This window comes from Carcharodon carcharias, chromosome 3 (genome assembly GCF_017639515.1).
Source record: "Carcharodon carcharias isolate sCarCar2 chromosome 3, sCarCar2.pri, whole genome shotgun sequence".
Taxonomy (NCBI): Eukaryota; Metazoa; Chordata; class Chondrichthyes; order Lamniformes; family Lamnidae; genus Carcharodon; species Carcharodon carcharias.
Genome location: NC_054469.1, coordinates 108,705,848 through 108,727,811, shown reverse-complemented (window position 1 = coordinate 108,727,811; position 21,964 = coordinate 108,705,848). Strand labels below are relative to the sequence as shown.

At 44.4% G+C, this 21,964-nt stretch overlaps 1 protein-coding gene across 1 annotated transcript in view; it reads left to right on the top strand.

The window, feature by feature from the left end:
- Positions 1-21,964, top strand: part of calcr (calcitonin receptor) — a 403,965-nt gene that overhangs the window by 190,227 nt on the left and 191,774 nt on the right. Inside the window, exons 5-7 of the mRNA XM_041184474.1 lie at positions 5,267-5,379; positions 6,822-6,981; positions 8,577-8,687. Of these exons, the coding sequence (XP_041040408.1) occupies positions 5,267-5,379; positions 6,822-6,981; positions 8,577-8,687 (384 nt within the window). The remainder of the gene's footprint in view (positions 1-5,266; positions 5,380-6,821; positions 6,982-8,576; positions 8,688-21,964) is intronic.

The following is a 21,964-nucleotide window of genomic DNA, read 5'->3' as shown; positions in this document are numbered from 1 at the left end:
TGAGTTCCTTGTGGAGCATTTTGCTAGTGCTATTGGGAGGGCTTTTAAACTAACTCAACAGGAATGTGGGAAGAAAATATTAGAGAGGAATACCAAGATGCACAAAATACTGGGAGGGATAGATAGCACTAGTATAGAGAATAGTAAGTTAATCAGTAAAGTTGGGGAAAGTGAGGAAGTAACAAAACCTAAATCTGGGTTACTATGCATGTATGTGAATGCACAGAGTATAGTAAATAAGATTGGGGAGTTACAGGCGCAGATTGCCATGTGGAAATATGATGTTGTGGTGATAACAGAGACCTGGCTCAAGGAAGGGCAGAACTGGATGTTAAATATTCTCTGGTATAAGGTGTTCAGAAGAGATAAGAAAGGAAGGAAAGAAGGAGTGGCAGTATTGGTTAAGGAGAGCATTGCAATTCTGGAGAAAGAGAATATCCCAGAGGGTTCAAGGACAGAAACAATTTGACCAGAGCTAAGGAACAAAAAGGGTACAATTAAATTCCTCAGTGTAGTCTATAGACTGCCAAATAATGAGAAGGACATAGAAGAACAAATTTGCAGGGAAATTACAGAGAGATGCAGGCATAATAGAGTAGTTGACGCACTGTTGGACCTGGTTCTTGGAAATGAGGTGGGCCAAGTAGGTCAAGTGACAGTGGGGGAGCATTTAGAAGACAGTGATCATTGTATTGTACAATTTAGGATGATGATAGAAAAGGACAATGGGCAATCCAGCGTAAAAATAATTAACTGGACTACGATGGGGCAAGAATGCAGCTGGGCCAAATAGACTGGAACGAAACATTGGCAGGAAAGACTGTAGCTGAGCAACGGGCTACCTTCAAAAAAAAATTGGTTCGGGCACAGTCAAGGTATATTCCATTGAAAGGTAGGGAAAACAATCCAGAGCTCCCTGGATGAAAAAGGAGATAGGAATTAAGATAAAGAAGAAAAAATGTGCTTATGACAAGTGTCAAGTAGAAAATACAATTGAGAACCAAAAACAATACAGAAGGTCCAGAGGGGAAGTGAAAAAGCATATTAGAGAAGCGAAGAGGGATTATGTAAAAAGACTGACAGCCAACATAGAGGGGAATCCCAAAGTCTTCTATAGGCATATAAATAGTAAAAGGAGGAGTAGGGCCGATTGGGGACCTAAAAGGGAATTTATATATGGACCAAGGGGCCATGGCTGAGGTATTAAATAAATACTTTGCATCCGTCTTTAACAAGGAGGTAGATGCTATCTAGGCCATGGTGACAGACGAGGAAACTCTGTCACTAGAAGGGTTCAAAATTGATAAGGAGGAAGTGTTGAGAATAGACTGTCGATACTTAAGGCAGCTTTTTCCCTCCGTTGGGGGGGTGTTGTGCGGTAGCAGACGGGAATGAGTGAGTTCCCGATCAGCACCCTCGGTCGGGGCCGTGCTGTCATTTTACGTGGGCGGGCCAATTAAGACCTGCCCAGCGTGACATCCACCCAGAAACACTGTGCGCACCATGTGTGGGCAGGAGGGGATTCCCTGAGCAAGTCTGTGCACTCTTTCACACAAGTGCGCAGAAGAACACACAGATCTCCCTGAGGCAAAGTTGCCTCAGGGAGATCGGTTGAACTTTTGAAAATTTATTAAAGGTAAGAAAAAAATTTCCTGACATGTCCCCTCATGTAACACTATCACATGAGCTGGGACGTTGGTTACTTTTATTTAAAGATTTTCCAAACATTTTAAATCTCTCTTGAAACTTCATTCCGCCCATGGATGAAGTTTCATGCTTTTTTGGAAGGCTGCCTGGGCTCTTTGCCTGCCCGCCAACCTTAAGGTTGGACAGGCATGTCCATTGATCATTTTAATTACTTTTTAATGGCCTTAATAGGCCATTAACAGGTCGGCGGATGCACATCTGACTCGGCTGTGCGCCTGCCGAACTGAAAATTTAAATGACATGGGGAGATGTCAGGATGCACGCGTCATTTTACATATCAGTGAACGGGCCTCGCCCCCGCTCGCCAACCAGAAAATGCTGCCCTTAAGTTGACAAGGCGCCGGGACTGGATGAGATGCATTCAAGGATATTGAAGAAAGTGAGAGTAGAAATTGCAGGGGCACTGGCCATAATCTTTTAGTCTTCCCTGCACTCAAGTATGGTGCCAAAGGACTGGAGAATTGCAAACATTACACTTTTGTTAAAAAAATGGTTGTAAGGATAAGCCCAGCACTTGCAGACCAGTCAATTTAACTTCAGTGGTGGGCAAGATTCTAGAAACAATTATTTGGGATAAAATTAATAGTCACATGGAAAAACATGGGCTGATAAGGAAGAGCCAGCATGGATTTCTCAAGGGGAAATTGTGTTTAACTAATTTGCTGGAGATTTTTAGAGCGGTAACAGAAAAGGTCGATGAGGGTAATGCTGTTGATGTGGTGTACATGGACTTTCAAAAGGCATTTGACACAGTACCACACAATGACTTGTGGGAAAAGTTATTACTCATGGAATAAAAGGGACAGTAGCAAAGTGGATCCAAAATTGGCTGAAAAATAGGAAGCAGAGAGCAATGATCAATGATTATTTTTCAGACTGGAGGAAGGTTTGTAGTGGCATTCCCCAGGAGTTGGTATTGGGACCTTGCTTTTCCTGATGTATATTAATTATCTAGATTTTGGTACGCAGGGGATAATTTCAAAGTTTGCGGATGATACAAAGCTTGGGAGCAGTGTGAACTGTGAGGAGGATGGTGTGAAACTTCAAGAGGACATAGACAAGTTGGTGGAGTGGGCAGATAGGTGGCAGATGAAGTTCAATGCACAGGAGGGTCAAGTGATGGATTTTGGTAGGAAGAACATAAACAGACAATATAAAATAAGGGGTGAAATCTTGAAGGGGATGCAGGAGCAGAAGAACTTGGGTGTAAATGTGCAAAGATCATTGAAGGTGGCAGGGCAGGTTGAGAGGGCAGTTAGTAAAGCATTTGGTATCCTGGGCTTTATTAATAGAGGCATAGCGTACAAGAGCAAGGAGGCTATGTTGAATTTATATAAGACACTCGTTAGACCTCAGCTGGAATATTGTGTACAGTTCTGGGCACCAAATTATAGGAAGGATATGAACACATTGGAGAGAGTGCAGGAAAGGTTTACAAGACTGGTCCCAGGGATGAGAAACTTCAGCTATGAGGATTGATTGGAAAGGTTGGTACTGATTTACTTGGAGAGAAGGTGGCTGAGAAGAAATTTGATGGAGATGTTCAAAATTATGAGGGGGCTGGACAGAGTAGATAGGGAGAAGCTGCTCCCACTCATAAAAGGATCAAGAATGAGAGGGCACAAATTTAAAGTGATTTGCAAAAGAAGAAAGTATGACATGAGAAAAAAACCTTTTCATACAATGAGTGGTTCGGGTCTGGAATGCACTGCCTGGAAGTGTGGTGGAGGCAGGCTCAATTGAGGCATTCAAAAGGATATTGGATATGCAAGGGTACGGGGAAAAGGCAGGGCAATGGAACTAGGTCATAATGCTCATTTGGAGAGCTGGTGCAGATGTGATGGGCTGAATGGCCTCCTTCCATGCCATTAGGATTTTGTGATTCTATGATAATATTCCAACTAGCTTATCATGGAATTACAGGCTGAATACATGAATAACTCACACTTCCTGAAATGGTCTGTTATATATGTGTTAACTAGGCCAATGAAGTAGCTCTATCTTAGCTGGTCTGATGTGCATGATGTTGCAGCTAATGCTCTTGGCTCCCTTTTCTACTGCTGCAGAGTTGCGTCAGTGTCTATTACTTTATCAATCAAGGCAAATAGAATCTGAATTGCTTTGAAAATACAGATAATTTAATTCCTGTTTATTTACTTGCAAATATAAGGATGGAAATGTAGAAAAACTGAGATCAATAAAACCCATTATTTTGCTGATACCCTAAGGAGCACATTGTCCCATTGTCCAGCATCCACCATTTCATTTTATGAAGTCAGATGTCCTTTGATTTCCTGATGCTATAAATGCTGCCACCCTTCCATGGCGAATTAGTGGTGGTGAATTAGCTGAGCGCTCTTAAAGGCCTCATCCCGCTGAGCAGCATTGGGTGTGCAACTCACCATGCAGGGAGACCACCCAGAAAGTCCTGTCAGGTTTGCCTGTGGCTTTCTGTGGGGGGATGGGGGTATCTGCCATTCAAAAGCACTCTGTTGTCTGATCTAAGCACTTAGCATTGAGTAGGCTGAACGGGTCCTGCAGGAAGCCTCTCCCTGCCCCTGCTGTCGAACCGCTCTGCCGTCCAAGTGGCCACTGTTCCAGCTCTGATTAACTGGCAGTTTTCGGGGGGGGGGGCAGAATATCCAGCCTGCAATAGACTGTACTGTAATTTAATGCCCCCCAGGAGGATCCAAGAGCCTCTCTACACACATGCTGCCTAACCTGTTGAGTTTTTTTCCAGAATTATTCTGCAAATAGTTGCTTTTCAATCTGGAGGGAAATATACAATGGTTCCTCAGGGATCAGTATAAGCACCTCTGCTCCTTTTGAAATTTGACTCTCAATTCAACCTGAAAGGTCACTACAGGCAGGTATTCGCTACCACAGTTTGTTAAGCAAAGCCTGAAGTAAGCAAAGCTCATCTGAATGTATCTTTGTTGGCCTGTTCCCAGGGGTAACTGAGATTACAGATAATTATTCATTTATTTATATTAGGTTCTGAAAATAGTGCCATTGCATTGATACTTATGTACAGTGGAAAGAAGAGACTAATAGCTTTCTATGGAAATGGCAATGCCAATAAAATACCAACAGTGGCAATTAGAAATGTAAGAAAAAGAAAGAGTAGAAACCCATGTAATTATATAGAGATGAGTCTGTGTTCACCCAGTGTAAATCCCTGAAAATAGTTAAACTGAGCTAAGCTTGCAAAGTGTAAAATTTGACAGGGCTCAAATAATCCCTTCTCATATTAAACATTGGTCTGAGTTAACAAAAAACCTGGTCCATTGTTCTAAAGCAGCAAGATTATGAAAATGTAATCTACTCCCCTTAATTTAAAGTTGCTTCATTTAGCTTTTCTAATAATTCAAGTTTTAACACCAAATTCCCCAACTTGTGATAGTTACATTGCAAAAAATTGGATAATTGGATAACTTCTTAAAATAAAACAACTTTTGAATTGTCGAGAGTGGAGAGTAGACTGCATGATCTTGTTTTAGCTTCTATTTGTTTTTAAAATGGAGCAATTGCTGAAATATAGTTTCTATCTTCCTTCTAGAAAAAACTACAAAGTATTGTGATGAAACTGGGAACTGGTTTAAGCATCCGGAAACCAATCGAACTTGGTCCAACTACACACTTTGTAATACATTCCCAGATTATAAACTAAAGGTAGGTGTCACCCACCTTTAACTTAGCTTCCATGGGTGGAATTTAATGCCCTCCCCTCCCCCGCCCCGATCCCCCTTCCCACCCCACTGGACCACTGGAGGCAGGCTCAGAGGCGACACAGTGCTGTGTGATCAGACGGGACGTTACAGGTCCAGCCACTGTCCCACCTCGCCCTGAATATGTCCGGCCAGGTAGACTTGCAGGGCAGGATGCCTTCCACCCTGGAGGTCAATTATGGCCCTTAAATGGCCACTTAAGAAGCACTTAAAGGCCTCATCCCACTCCTGCTGAGCAGAGTTGGGTGTGCAACTCACCATGCAGGGAGACAACCCAGAAAATGCTGTCGGCTTTGCCTGTGGCCTTCTGTGGGGGGTCAAGGGCATCTGCTGTTCAAAAGCACTCTCTGATGTAGACACCCAAAATTGAGTAGGATGGACGGGTCCTGCAGGAAGACTTCCCCTGCCCCTGCTGTCGAGCCCCTCTGCCGTCCAAGTGGCCACTGTTCCAGCGTGGATTAACTGGCAGTTCTCAAGGGGCAGGAAATCCAGCCTGCAATAGACTGTACTGTAATGTAATGCCCCGGAGGATCTAAGAGCCCGTTGGCAAGGTTCGTGCTGCAGATTGGGAATTTTATTCAAAGTTCCCAGAGATCAGGTGGGTGGGGGTATCACCAGATTTCACTGCAGAAGACAAGCCCCCACCACCCACATTAAATTCCACCCCACGTGTCTGAAACATTTGGTGTTTAGCAGCTTGTGTTGGATTTCCATGTAATTGCCACATTGAAGTTAACTGAGATTATTGTGTTACCTGATATTACATAAGTATCAGAGCTTCTAATGAGTCACAGGTTTCTTCATCTAAGCAATTCTGGCAGCCTGAGCAACAGTGTGCAAATCAAGCATTTTATAGTTTGCTATATCCAAGCGCACGAGAAATGAAACTTCAACAAACATATTTGAAGCGGCCTATATTTGTTACAATTTCCCAAGATTTTCGGAGGCTTCCCAAGTGAAACTGTCTTTTTTACAGCATTATATTAGGCTAAATTTCCAAACGCCTCTTTTCTCAGATGAACTTTTAAGATACTTGTAGTACATTCCTGCACTTTCTTTTTGAATGCCCTAGTGATCTGTTTAAAGTGAATGGGTTAACACCAGCCCAAAGAGGAAATCAGTACAACTGCAGCAAAGCATTCAATAATGCTCTTCATCACCTTCAATAATGCTGGTTGGCAATACATTCCACAATGTCAGGGAGTGTTATGATTGAAGTGCTAACAGTGTCATTGAACTGACATTGGAGAGAAAATTCACTTTGATCAGCAATTTTCACAGTTCTTAATGAGATTTGATGCATTGACTAATTTGGGGAATTAACAGGCAATGACTTTTTTTTGGCAGTTACATTTAAACACTATGCATCTTCTCTTTACCCAACAGAGAACTATGTCAAGTTTTGCATTGACTGAAAATTATGATGAAATTACAACTGAGCCATCATCTGTTGAGACTGCAGAAAACCTAATAAGGCAGAAGATAATGGATGCACAGTTTAAATGTTATGAAAAAATGGTCAGGGACGCTTCATATAATAAACCAGGTAAGAGACAACAAGTTGCTGGAACTTGTATTATTTATTAAAAATGGTTGCTTAAATTGCAACCTCCCTTCCATATAAGTCGAGAATGTTAACAGTTCTATTTCTTCAGGTGCTTCTCCTCTTTTCTTCAACTCTGTCATCATCAGCCCTCTCCTCAAAAAAAGCCTCATGGCCCCATTGTCTGTGCAAATTACTGACCCATCTCAAAACTCCCTTTCCTCTACAGCTCCTTGAACATATTATTGCCTCCCAAATCCATCCCCATCATTCCTGGAACTCAATGTTTGAAACCATCCAGTCAAGATTCCACCTCAACACAATACCGAAATTGCTCTTATCAAAGTCACAAATGACATCCTATGTGACTGTAACCAAGGCAAAGCAATCCTCCTTGATATCTCTGCAGCCTTTTGACACGGTGGACCATCCCATCCTCCTCCAAAGTTTCTCTGCTGTTGTCCAACTGCGTGAGACTGCACTCATCTGGTTCTATTCCTATCTTTCTAATTGTAGACTGAGAACTACCTGAAAAGGCTTCTTTTCCTGCTCCCATACTGTTACTTCTAGTGTCTCCCAAGGATCTTTCCTTTGGCGCTTCTTATTTCTCATCTACATCCTGCTTCTTGGTGACATTGTTCAAAAACAGTGTTAGCTTGCACATGAAACATTGGTGACTCCTAGCTTTACCTTGCCACCATTTTTCTCAATTCCTCCACTGTTTCTAAACTATCAGACCAATTATCTGACATCCAGAGTAAATGAGCAGAAACGTTCTCAAAGTACCTATTGGAAAGACCGAAGCCATTGCCTTTGGTCCCTGCTACAAGTTATGTTTTCTAACCAGCAGCTCCATCCCTCTTTCTGACAACTGTTTAAGGCTCAGCCAGACTGTTTGCAACCTTGGTGTCATATCTGACTCCAAGATGAGCTTCCACACAGCTGTTGGCATCACTAAGACTACCTATTTCAACCTTCATGGCATTGCCTGACTCTGACTCTGACCCTGCCTCACCTCATCTGCTGCTGAAACCCTCACCCATATCATTATTAACTCCAGATTTGACTATTCCAATATTCTCCTGATTGACCTCCTACATTCTACTCTCCATAATCTTGAGGTCATCAAAAACTCTGCTATTTCTATCCTTACTTGCACCAAATTGCTTTCACCCATCATCCCTATGCTCACTGATCAACATTGGCTCCTGCTTAAGCAACACCTCAATGTTAAAATTCCAATTCTTGTTTTCAAATCACACCATACCTCACCCTCCTTAGCTCTGTAAACACTTCTAGCCCCACAACCCTCTGAGATATCTACACTTCCCTAACTTTAATCTCTTGAACATCCATGATTTTAATTGCTTCACCATTCATTTCAGCGCCATCAGTTGCCAAGGCCATAAGCCCTGGAATTCTCTTTTGGTCATCTGTCATATTTCCTTATATGGCTTAGTGTCACATTTTGTCTAATAATTCTCCTATGATGCGCCTTGAGATGATTTGTTTCATTAAAGCTACTATATAAATATAAATTATTGTTGTTGTTGTTATAAATAACACTAGATATTCATTCTTGCTTTCTGATATCACAGGTCTATACTGTAACAGAACCTGGGATGGATGGTTATGCTGGGATGATACACCAGCTGGAACACTAAGCATGCAGAACTGCCCAAACCACTTTAATGACTTTGATGAAACTGGTAAGAAAGTTATATTTTCCATTCCTTTATAACTTTTGAGGATTCTACTGCAGTTTTATTCACATAAAGCTGCTTAATATTTACTATGAAAGTAATTGTGGTCAAAATCATAATCTCATTGCTGCAAAATTGAGCCCACGCTGAATGCCATCTTGGTGAGGAGGCTAACATTGGTGTAAAGAGTGTGCACTGGAAGTACGCAGAGTAGGTAGTGTCGGAGATTAATCACACCAAGGCATCATTTAGTACTTAGAAACCCCATTTATTACTTGTGCACAATGGAGACAACACAACGAGAGCTATTGTACCGTCTCATAGTTGAATACACGCAGACCTGTTAAAAGCATTTTTACAGCCAATCAGTAAGTTTTGCACAAACCTATCTGCTTATTTGCATAAGTTAACTGACCAATCCATATTTCAGTAAATTTTCATTCCCAGCACAACAGATGTTGCGCTTACGCAAATGCTTATCACCTTTGGCCTGAGAAAGAACAAAGTGGAATGTCTCAGGGCTCATCCTACAACTGTGGCCAGACAAGATGGTTTTGTTCTCAAGGTTGCAATATTTTTCTCTCAGGCCTAGGCATATAATTCAATTTCCCCATTAACCCTTTTAGCACTAAATGGGTTCACTGTAATTGCCTAGGCCACCACACTTCCCCCGCTTTTCTCCTACAAGGACAACCTGCCACCCTTAGCCAAGCTCTATGTATCCTAGCCGTCAGGCTTCATCCTCAGTGGAATTCTGATTCCTGAGGAGAGGGAGGGAATGGATAACTGGCTTGCCACCAGGTCTCTGAAAGTTCTGTATTTGGCAGACAGAGCGGATGCAACAGAGGACGAGCTGGATAACAACATACAGAACAATGAGTAGGGCAAGACCTATGATAAGGTATTTGAGGAGGGTTTTGAAAAGGCCCCCAAACCACCCACTGACATTAGGGAGCCACCCCCACCAGTCAAAGGATTTTTCCTGGGCAACATAATGGAGGAGGCACACTTGGTCCTGAATGAAATGTACATCAGTCTCAGTCCTCTGGTCCTTGTTAATGTAAAAACAACATGTTTCATTACTAATAAAAACAAAAAAAAAACTGTGGATGCTGGAAATCCAAAACAAAAACAGAATTACCTGGAAAAACTCAGCAGGTCTGGCAGCATCGGTGGAGAAGAGAAGATTTGACGTTTCGAGTCCTCATAACCCTTCAACAGAACTGTTGAAGGGTCATGAGGACTCGAAACGTCAACTCTTTTCTTCTCCGCCGATGCTGCCAGACATGTTTCATTACTAGCTGCACAGACTCTCCCCTGCGATGCTAGCAGGAAATCCAGGGCCATACGGTTCTGGAGGACAACCTTGGAAAGGGTCTTAGTTTCCAACTGCAGACTCTGAATGGCGTCAACAGTCTTATTCTCAATAAGTTCCATTGTAGCAGAAATATTAATAATGACCTTTTCCAGTTCTGAGACCCCTAGACCTGGGATGAGGGCCCGGACAAATTTGTGGAATCCGGTGTTGCGGGTGACAAGCTGGTTCCAGGTTGATCATTTATGACGCTTCACAGGCCCTAGATGTTTGTGGAGAGAGTGAATAGTTAGGCTCTTAACCCCAAAGGACTCAGGGACAATATAGCCAATGGTGCAGGTGCCCAATCGACAGGGAGGGTTTTGTACGCCCTGTTTCCACAAAGCCAGAATGAGCCATGGCGAACAAGGGTAGAGTACCAATAAGTGGAATTTTGGCAAAAGCTAAGCCGGTCCCAGACAAAAGAAGAGTTTGTCTGGTCATACCAACGGACGCGGCAGGTCTGACTGAGCTGCAAAGCTTGCGGGGCCAGCAGGTCTGGGCAACCAGGCAGATTTTTGTAGTTGCAAGGCCCAAATTCTTCAGTGTAGTAGCCATTAGAGGTCCCGCTGGAGGTGGAATTATTTAAGGTGAGATTGTACGATCATTGGCAATCACACCCACCCCCATTAAAGTATGTGAGTCTATCCTCAGATATTGGGACCTGCGAAAGACACATCACCTCATTGGCCTTGCAGTCCTAAAAGGTAGTCATAGGACCAGATTGATTGTGGAACTGGAATCGGACCTCCCGGTAATTATAATCAGCAAGGTAAGCACAGGAACCCATTGGCAGCTCGCCCATCTGAGTGCTACCCTTAGTATAGTTTCTCCTGACGCATAGCCAGGCCATCCCCTTAACAACCAAAAAGGTGGGCTTCCATCTCCAAATAGGTGCTTGATGGATGAGGGCCCCTGTATTACCTAAGGACCATGGGGAATCTGAGGGGAAAGCCAGAAGATGCATCTCAGAGGAGGAGGGGTTAACAGGTCAGGAGAAAATATACCAAGGGTAGCACTCAGATGGGCAAGCTGCCAATGGGTTCCCGTGCCTACCTTGCTGATTATAATTACCGGGAGGTCCAATTCCAGTTCCACAATCAATCTGGTCCTATGACTACCTTTTGGGAGTGCAAGGCCAATGAGGTATGTGTTAACAGGAAAATGAGTACAAATCCAACATTTAGTCCGATTAACTTGCGAGGCTACTGCCTGCATTCGTTGAACCACAGAATTGGTAGTCTATGCCCCTGCAAGGACCACGCAGGACAGGATCCAAATCAGATTCAACATTCTGACAGCTCCGTTAAAGTTCCTGCACAAGCACTTCCGTCTGAGGTCAGCGTCCACTTGGCGTGGGATGCGTGGATCCACAAGGGTCATCCTTCAACATTCACAGCCATATGGGTGGTGAGCAGGACTTGGAAAGGCCCCTCCCATTGAAGTTCCAAACAGTTCTTTCTCCTGAAGGTCTTTATCAGTACTAGGTCCCCGGGCTGATATTGATAGCAGTCTTCAATGGTGGGCTTTTTCTGAGCTTCTACTACCTATGTATGCAAGCTTTTGAGAGAATTAGTAAGCACTATACAGTATCCATAGTGTGGATGTCCATTTCCCTAGCAAACAAACACTGGGAGGCGTATAGGACATCCCATTACAATTTCATAAGGGGAAAGGGAGGTGGTACAGTTAGGGTGAGATAGCATAGTCATGAGCGCCAGGGGTAGAGCTTCAGGACATTTTAAACCGGTTTCCTCACATAATTTAGATAGTTTGTTTTTCAGAATACCATTTTGTCTTTCCAGCGCCCCAGTAGACTGGGGATGGTATGGGCAGGAAAGGTGATGGTTGCATTGTAAGGCCTTCAACTGTTCCTTTATCACTTTAGCGATAAAATGAGGTCCATTATAGCTTGATAAAATCTCTGGTATCCCAAACCTGGGTATGTATTCACAGGACAACAATTTTGCAACAATAACAGCATCATTCCGTCGGGTGGAATACGCCTCCACCCATCGCGAGAACAAACATACTATAACTAAAACATAATTATATCCCATACATTTAGGCATTTGTATAAAGTCCAATTGTAGGTGTACAAATGGGCCCCAAGGCTGGGGTCCCATACCAGCAGTCACTGTGGGCGTCTTGCCTGCGTTATGTCATTGACAAAACAAACATTGTGAAGCTATTTTAGCTGCTATAGTGAAAAACCCAGGTTCAAACCACATCTGCTGTGCCATTCTGTTCATCCCCACTTTGCCCGCATGGGTAAATGAATGTGACATGTGTGCAATCCAGGGCTGGAGTGAAGCAGGGGCAACCGCACGGCCATCAGAAGAAATCCAGAGGCCGTCAGAGCGTTGTGCGCACAAAGCTTGAGTCCAACTGTTTTGTTCACGGGTAGATGCCTGTGACTGCAAGTGAATAAGATCAGTTAGACTAGCTACAGGAGAAGGGGTTGCAGCCTGATAACAAAGGGGAACCACAGACCCAGTGAGACCGGCCGCACGGGCAGCACGGTCAGCCCTATTATTACCTTCAGAAATGAAATCATTGCCCTGTGTAGGGGCAGAGTATTTAAAACAGCAAGGGAGGAGGGAAGCTGGATAGCCATTAAAAGATTAGCGATGGAGGATGGGGGATCCTGCTAATGTGAGGAATCCCCGGAGTTTCCAAAGCTGCCCAAAGTCACGTGTCACGCCAAAAGCATATCGAGAGTCAGTATAGATATTGGCCGATTGTTTGGCAGCAAATATGCAGGCCCGTATAAGGGTGAAAAGTTCAGTGGCTTGGACAGAGCAGGACAGCGGGAGACGAGATGCTTCAATAACAGAGTAAGAGTCACAAATAGCATAGCCGGTAAGTAAATCGCCACTTGGTGATCAAGTAGAGGAGCCTTCGACAAGAAGAATGAGGTCGGGATTAAACAGAGGAAGATCCTGTAGATCTGGGCGAGGTAGAGTGGAGTGCTGGACAATAGTGGAGCAATCATGAGGCTCGCCATCTTCCTCTGTAGGTAACAGGGTAGCAGGGTTGAGAGTGGTACATCGTACAATAGTCAATAAGGGATCCCCTAAAAGGGCTGTTTCATAGCTGGTGACGTGGGCAGTGGTAAGGTGTTGGGTAGCTGAACGGTTAACGAGAGCCATGACTGCGTGGGGAACATGTAGTACAACAGGGTACCCAAGGTTAAGGAACTAGGCGGCGACGACAGTGAGGTAGGCTGCCGCAATGGATCGAATACAGGAGGGATAACCGCACGCAACAGGATCTAAGAGAAGACTGTAATAAGCAACCGATCGCCGGCTGGGTAAGCACCCACTGTGAAAAGCTGCAACGTTCGTGAACATAAAGACAAAAAGGTTCAGTATAATCTGGAAGGCCCAGGGCGGGGGTAGAAATAAGGCTTGCCTTGAGAGCCGCAAAAGCGGCTTGAAAGTCCAACTCCCAAGCGAGGTCCTCAGGGGCTGAAGGGAGGCAAGATCCTGCAAGGGCCTAGTGAGTTCTGCATAATTAGGGAACCACTGCCAACAATACCCCGTCATGCCAAGAAAATGAGTCAGATCCTTTTTAGCGTAGGGGAGGGGAAGGGAGATAATGCTGTCGACACGGCGTTTGGATAGGAGTCAAGTGGGGCTGTCAAGAACATGGCCCAAATACTTAACATGGGATCGGCAAAACTGTAACTTCTCACAAGCCTTTACGGGCTAAGGCTTTCAAAAGGGTGAGGGAGTCGTTGAGACAAGTTTGCTCAGACGGAGAGCAAAGAAGCAAGTCATCGATGTACTGGAGGAGAGCAGAACCTTTGGGGATGGAGACATCGGCCTGCTGGGCACAGGAGAAAATGGTCGGGCTCTCCCCTGAGGCAACCGAGTCCATGTATACTGAGTACCATAAAAGGTGAAGGCGAAGAGAAACTGAGAGTCAGGGTGTATGGGTATGGAGAAAAAGGCTCCACGGAGGTCAACAACAGTATAATAAGTGGAGTTAGTGGGAACACAGGTAAGAATAGTAGCCAGGTTAGCTACTACTGGACAGGCCTGGATCACACAAGCGTTTACTGCCCGCAAGTCCTGGACCAAACACCAGGTATTTTTGACGTTTCGAGTCCTCATGACCCTTTGACAGAACTTGAGTTCGAGTCCAAGAAAGAGTTGAAATATAAGCTGGTTTAAGGTGTGTGTGTGGAGGGCGGAGAGAGAGAGAGAGAGAGGTGGAGTGGGGGTGTGGTTGTAGGGACAAGCAAGCAGTAACTGCTTGTTTGTCCCTACAACCACACCCCCACTCCACCTCTCTCTCTCTCTCTCTCTCCGCCCCCACACACACACCTTAAACCAGCTTATATTTCAACTCTTTCTTGGACTCGAACTCAAGTTCTGTCGAAGGGTCATGAGGACTCGAAACGTCAACTCTTTTCTTCTCCGCCGATGCTGCCAGACCTGCTGAGTTTTTCCAGGTAATTCTGTTTTTGTTTTTGTTTTGGATTTCCAGCATCCGCAGTTTTTTTGTTTTTACCAGGTATTCTTGCCTGGTCCCGCACAGGGAGTAGAGGAGTGTTGCAGGGTCTAACAGTGGGAATAACAACACTGGAGTTTAAAAGGAAATGAAGGACAGGCTTTATGCCTTCCATGGCTTCGGGATTAAGAGGGTATTGAGCTTTCTGAGGAAGGGGTTTAGAGGGATCCAAATGCACCCGAAAAGGTTCTGCTGATAATACTCGACCATCATTAGGACTCTTTGCCCACAAGATATCGGGGATAGTTACCAAGGCATCGCGAGAACCAGTGGTTACACTACCTAGAGCATGGTGTCGAAAATAGGCAGGATACTCAAGGGGCATAGAGGGAAAAAATTGAATAGCCTGATCATAGATATTCAGGTAGCCGTCCATCAATTCCACAGATGATTGGGGATCAGTGCACTGAAGGTGGTACACCATAGGACCAAAGTCCCTGGCCTGATATCAATGGAGACACAGAGGGTAACATGAGGTGTAACATCCCGGGCATGAAAAAGTGGTTGGGCAGCTGGAGGTAGGGACACGGAGCCAACAACTCCTTCAGGTCCGATGCAAAGGGAAGATATAGAAAGAACATAGCACACACCCAGATGGCCTGTTACTTCATGGGCATACTGATGATCCAAGCAGGCAGAGTAGTGCACTGTACAGTGAAGATCCCAAAGCCAATGTTGCAGGGGCGGGTGGATGGCTATCGCGGCAGGAACATGGCATTCGGTCAGAAGCCGGAGTAGCACAGTCTTGAGTTTATCGGAAAAATCACAATGTCCAAAGTTCAACCAACGAATGTGAGGATGACACGAAGTTTCTCACTGTTAGAAGGCCGATGACTGTGGAGTAAGTAGACTCGGGAACTTGAAGAGTGACAGAATTGTTAGAACTGTCTAAAGTACAACCGAGTTTGCAGAAGAGATCATGACCCAAAAGATTGACTGGGACGTCGGCCCCGAGGAGGAATTGATGGGACCCTTTTCTTCTGTTCGGGTCAAAGGGCACTTCTTCAGAAATTGGTAGTGAAAGCTGTTGTCCCAAGACCCCAACGACGGAAATGGAATCTCCTAGAGGGGGTGACATCAGGAGTCTCGACAGGCCGAAGGGTAGGATAAGTCGCTCCAGTATCAATAAGGAAATTCAAGAGACTGCCATTAACAGACAAAGGGATAGTGGGTTCCTCAATGGTAATGAGAGGTAAAAGGGTGTGGCGACCCTATTGTGTTGAACCCCCAAATGGGTTAGCTACCGAGTAGGGGATCGTTTGAGGGGCAGAGTAAGGGATCGGTTGAGGAGCCGGGGCCAGCGCCTGCTGAGGTGCTGCCTGTGGTGGAACTGCAGGTAGCCGAGGGCAGGTACAGGCCCAATAACCCTCCTGGCCACAGTTAAAACAAGTCATGTGGCCGCCTCCTTTTGGTCCCACCTGGTGGCCTCTCCCTCTTCCTTGTCATCGATTCCCCTGGGCACCCTGGTGCCAATTAGGCTGCCACATATTCCAAGACTATATAACAGGTTGGGGTTGGAATTATAAAAGTTGGGCAGCTGAGAAGCTAATTGAGGGGCAGCGTAAAATACAGGGGCCAGTGCCAGCACGGACACTGCGAGAGGAGCTGCATGCGGAGGCAACGGAGGCAACAGTGGCAGAAGTGTCGCCACTGGAGGTGCTGCTATTGGTGCTGCTGGATCGGTGCCATTGTCCCCTTATTTGGGGGTTTCTGGCATCGGATCAATTGGCGCTCACAATGTTGGAGGGTGCTAATAATTTCTTGAAGATTGTCCTTACCTTCCCAGCCAATGCAAGTAAGGGTAAAGGCTTTCTTAAGATCAGGCTGCAATCCCTGTACAAGAGCATTAACAAGAGCCGGAACAGAACCCTGAGGATTAACACCAGAACATTTTACAAAAATAGTACGAAATCGTTCAACATAATCACAAACATCCTCGTCGGGTTTTTGCACTGTGCCAATCAACTACGTCAGGGAAAGCCTTCCGCATGGCTGCACAAATGCGCTGCCAGAGTTGTGTCTCCTGATCCGCAGTAAGAGGGTCAGGGCCAGGCAGTGGCCACTCACAGTTTTCCCGAATTGGTCGCCAATGCTGGGTACCCAGACAAGTATCAAGAACCATATCTATATCATCACATTTGGGGTTATGACATTTACGGAGAATTTTGAGTTTCTGTGCAAACTTCTCAACTCCCTCTTTAGGGTCGGGGGTGGATTCAACAATTGCTCATAATTCGGAAGGTGCCCATGGATGGTAGACTTGCATCTGACCTCCTGCAGGATTAGGGTATGTTCTCATTGGCATCTGCGTCCCAGCACCGGAGGGCAAACAGTCGATTGGGAGGGCTGGATCCGAGTTCCGTCTCCGTTGGGAGCGGGATCGGGTTCGTACACCGGTAGTACTATCAGGTTCAGACATGCCCTTTGGAGGCGGCGGAGCTGGCAGGGCAGCTGCAGCCGGGGGTGGAACCTGTTCATGATCATAAGGGCAAGGGGACTGATAGACAGGCCAGTCCCGATCGCTGAGCTCATCATTGGACAACAGGGGTGCTGGGGGCTGGGGGCTGCGCAACCAGGATCCTGGATTTCTCTTTATGATTAATTTGCTTTTGCTTTTTCTCACATTCTCACTCCTTTTCCTCGACTCATCTGCCCGCCGCTGTGTTTCGTCCTTCCACTGGACATACCCAGACCAACCCACTTTCTTCTTACCCGACTTCTCTACTTCCTTTAAAACATATGCTAAGCGCTCAATTCTATCCCGATTAAAAGTTCCATCCGATGGGAAGCTCTCTCCCTTACCTTGGGTCCAATTACCCCATTCAGAAATATATTGGACACCTTCAGGTCCATAATGGACATACATATAAGCATTTGGGGTTCCCTTTGAAGAGGATCCTGGGGTTTCTTTGATGCCATGTTACCCATTTTCTATCTAATAACTAACTAAAAAAAAATGCAAAAGGCCAGTCCTTGGTGGGTCCTTGACCCCCAATTTACTACTAAGGTACTTTCACCAATCAGTCCACTCACACGCTCAAGAGGTCCTGGACCCCGAGTCGCAAACACGCGCCCACACACTCAGTACCAACTCCAGGGGCTCCGACCTCAAATATACACTAAAACTAAATCTAAACTCCAGGGGCTCCAACTCCAAGAAAATACTAAAACTAAACCTAAACTCCAGGGGCTCCAACCCTGAGTATATATTAAAACTAAACCTAAACTCTAGGGTCTCCAACCCCTAGTATATACTAAAACTAAACCTAAACTCTGGTGGCTCCAATCCCAAGTATATTCTAAAACTAAACTCCAGGGCTCCAACCCTAAGTATATTCTGGCCAAAGCGGTCCTGGACTGCAACAACTAATCTCCTAAACACTTAAATAGATGACTTACCCTAAGAGTCAGCCACAGGCAGGCGAAGGCAGATCGCAGGTCAACGAACCCCAGAAGCCCAAATTAGGCTGCCGCAGACTGAAGAGTCCTTGAACTGTGAGGTTCTAACTCTCGTGCTCTGTGACCCAACCCTAAGGGTTAGTCATCTTGGTGGAACCTCCAAGAACTGTTGGAGATTAATCACACCAAGGCATCATTTAGCACTTAGAAACCCCATTGATTACTTGTGCACAAGGGAGACAACACAACGAAAGTTATTGTACCGTCTCATAGTAGAATACACGCAGACCTGTTAAAAGCATTTTTACAGCCAATCAGTAAATTTCGCACAAACCTATCTGCTTATTGGCATAAGTTAACTGACTAATCCATATTTCAGTAAATTTTCATTCCCAGCACAACAGATGTTGCGCTTACACAAATGCTTATCATGATCCTGATTACATTTGGTCTGAGAAAGAATAAAAATGGAATGTCTCAGGGCTCATCCTACAACTGTGGTCAGACAAGATGGTATTGTTCTCAAGGTTGCAATATTTTTCTCTCAGGCCTAGGCATATAATTCAATTTTCCCATTAACCCTTTTAGCACTAAATGGGTTCCCCGTAGTTGCCTAGGCCACCACAGCAGCTCGTGTTGTCAGTCATGGTGGAATGCTGATTTGAGACCAGTGCCACCATTTTCAACCTCACCCCCCCAGTTGCATCTTCTCATAACGTCTCACAGCTCATCATGTGTTCAGCAGCAGGAAGGACCCCCTCCACCAGGGCTTTTAAAAGGACTCATCAACAAATGGAACTTAGTTGCTGATTAATCTCTACTGGCTTTGTAGAAGTTTATGGAAGTGCTGGGTAGTTTGAAGAAGTTGACAGAGAGTGGGTGCTGCATGTGGGGAAGGCCTTGGTTATGACTGCAAGGATTTTGTTCAGACCATTTGCTCCCTTGGGTGCTATAGTTGCAATTCCCCTTGGTCTGAAGCACGAGAGGGAGATGGAGCAGAGGCAGCAAAGAAGAGGACAAGCTACTCACAAAAGGAGGAGGGGGATAGAAGGGCTCTTGTCAGTAGACCTGATCCATAAAAGTTCTTCTGAAAACATGTCTCTAACCTCCACCTACTTACAAGGAAAAAGGGGTAAAAACTGAGAAATAAGAATACTGGTCCAAACTGGTTTTGTATACCTTAACATGGAGCACCAGTAGAACTGGGAAATAGGAATACTGTCCCGAGCTGTTTATTCCTCTTGGATAAGTCAGGAAAAGCATGTGCATTGTCTGAACCTTGTGAAGGAGGTGCTCCTAGAACTATGCTCCCTTTTACAACCAGGCTTGCAACGTCAGAGCAAAGCAAAGATGGCAGTGCCTGTGATTGATTGTAGAATCATAACATTATAGAAATTTACAGCACAGAAGTAACCACCTTCAGCCCCTGTCAGCCAACTACTTTTTAATTGTAAAAGCAAAATACTGCAGATGTTGGAAATCTGAAACAAAAGCAGAAAATGCTGGAGAAACAGAGCTGGTCTAACAGCATCTGTGGAGAGAGAAATAGAGATAACGTTTCAAGTCCATTCAGAGCTCTTAAGAAGTTATACATTAACTCTGTTTCTCTCTCTACAGACACTGTTAGACCTGCTCAGTTTTTCCAGCGTTTTTTGTTTTTGTTACTTTTTAAATGTGCTGAGGATATCTGCCTCTACCATCCAGTCAGACAGCAAGTTCCAACTCCCACAAGCTTCTGGGTGAAAAAAAAAACCTTCTTTACTCCCCTCTACTCTTACTACTAATTCCTTTAAATCTATACCACCTGGTTCTCTGCTAAGGGCAATAATTCCTTCCTATCCATTCAATCTAGGCTCCTCATAATTTTATACACCTCAGTTATATCTCCCCTCTGCATCCATAATTCCAATGAAAACAATCCCAGCCTACCAATTGTTCCCCATAGCTAAAATTCTCTATTTCTGGGAACAACATCATTAATCTCCTCTGTACCCTCTCTAGTGCAATCACATCCTTCCTGTAATATGGCGACCAGGACTATACACAGTACTCTGGTTGTGATCTAAATAATGTTTTATACCGTCCTAGCATAATCTCACTGCTATTATATTCTCTACCCTGGCTAAAGGAAATTATCCCATATGCCTTTTAATCACCTTATTTGCCTATTCTGCTTCATTCAGCATGGATATGTACTCCAAGGCCCCTCTGTTCCTCCACACTTCTCAAAATTCTACCATTTGTAGTGTATTTTCTTGCCTTCAGAAATGTTTCCAATAAAATGCCCACCACAGAGGTTAGGCTGGCTGGCCTATAATTACTCAGTCCAACATTTCACATTCCCCCTCATTAACTACAGTGTCTGCTTCATGCTCTTCTTTTGTCGAGATAGGTGCAATGCATTCATGAAGAATCATGTCACATGCCTTGTACCTCCACACATAGGGCACCTTTTCAGGTTTTCCTCAATTTTATTTTGTCAATATTTTTTTTCATCCCCCTCTCCTAGCTTTCTTTTAATTTCACCCCTGCACTTTCTATACTCCCTTAGGCTTTCTGCAGTTCTGAGCTCTCGGTATCTGACGACATTTTGATTTTTTCGCCTTATCCTGTTCTGTATGTTCCTTGACATCTAGAGGAATCGAAAATCAAAGGTCTCACCTTTCTTTTTTGTGGGAATATTATTTTTCTGAACACTCTTTATCTCATCCTTGAATGTCTCCCACTGCTCTGACACTGATTAACCTTCAAGTAGCTGTTTAAAGTCTACTTTTGTTAAACAACATCACAGCCTTTCCTCAATTGAGCACATTTGCTCTCGATCTATCTTTAACCTTTTCCATAATGGCGTTAAATCTAACTGAATGATGATCACTTCAGTGTCATTAAGCCCACTCATGAATTCTTCTGAGGACCACTTAAATTATTTAAAAAGAACAGTTCTCTTTAGGGCAAAAACTTACTCCTCAAGTACCTCATCATTCTTCTTGAGCACTCTTTCTCCTAGTTCATGAGTAGCATGTTCTGCACAAATTTTACATTCTTTTCCTCTCCTAAAATTTCAGTTTCCATTCCACAATCCCAGATCACTACTGATGGTGAAAATATTCTATTTTCACTATTTCACTAACACTCTCTAGATTAAACACTATCTTCCCATCTGCAGATCACCTCACTCATGAGCATATAACAGTCCTTATTCTTTTTTAGGAGTGCTGTTAATTCCTAAACTATTAGCATATAAATGCATAGAATTAAAACAACTAATTATGCATCTTTACTTTGGATAACATCTTACTCGTCATGGGTAACCCACCAAAAAACATACTGATATGGTTTTTTATATAAGTTATCCCAAATTCAAATAGTGACATCATTGGCCGACAATATGTTCAATTTATCCCTCTTCAACCAAAAAATAGCTTCATCCTTGATACTCGAAACCACCCAGACTGTCTTTTCATTAGCATTTTGTTTGAAAATTAAAATTAATATATCCCCTTACATTTGAGTTCATTGAATAGCAACTCCTATCAATTTACTTTATCAGTTTCAATACCAGCAAATATTATTTACAGGCTTAATAAAAACAAAATACTGTGGATGCTGGGAATCTGAAATAAGAACAAAAATTGCTGGAAAAACTCAGTGGGCAGAATTTTCTGCCTGTCGGGTGGGCGGGCCTGACCCAATCTCTGGCGGGTGGGGAGCTGATCCCCGCTGGAGAAGCGGGCCCCGTAGCCATTTTACGTGGGCAGGCCAATTAAGGTCCACCCAGTGTGACGTCCGGCGGGAAGCGCTAGGCACTTCCTGTGTGGGCGGGGTAGGGGGGTTCCCCAAAAGCGAGAGTGTACTCTTTCGTGCATGCGCACAAAAAGAGCGCACATCTCCCTGAGGCTAAGTGCTGCCTCAGGGAGATCGCTTACACTTTTAAAAACATTAAAAATAGAAAAGAAATTCCTTAACATGTCCCTCTCATTGACAATGTCACATGAGATGGGACATGTTCATA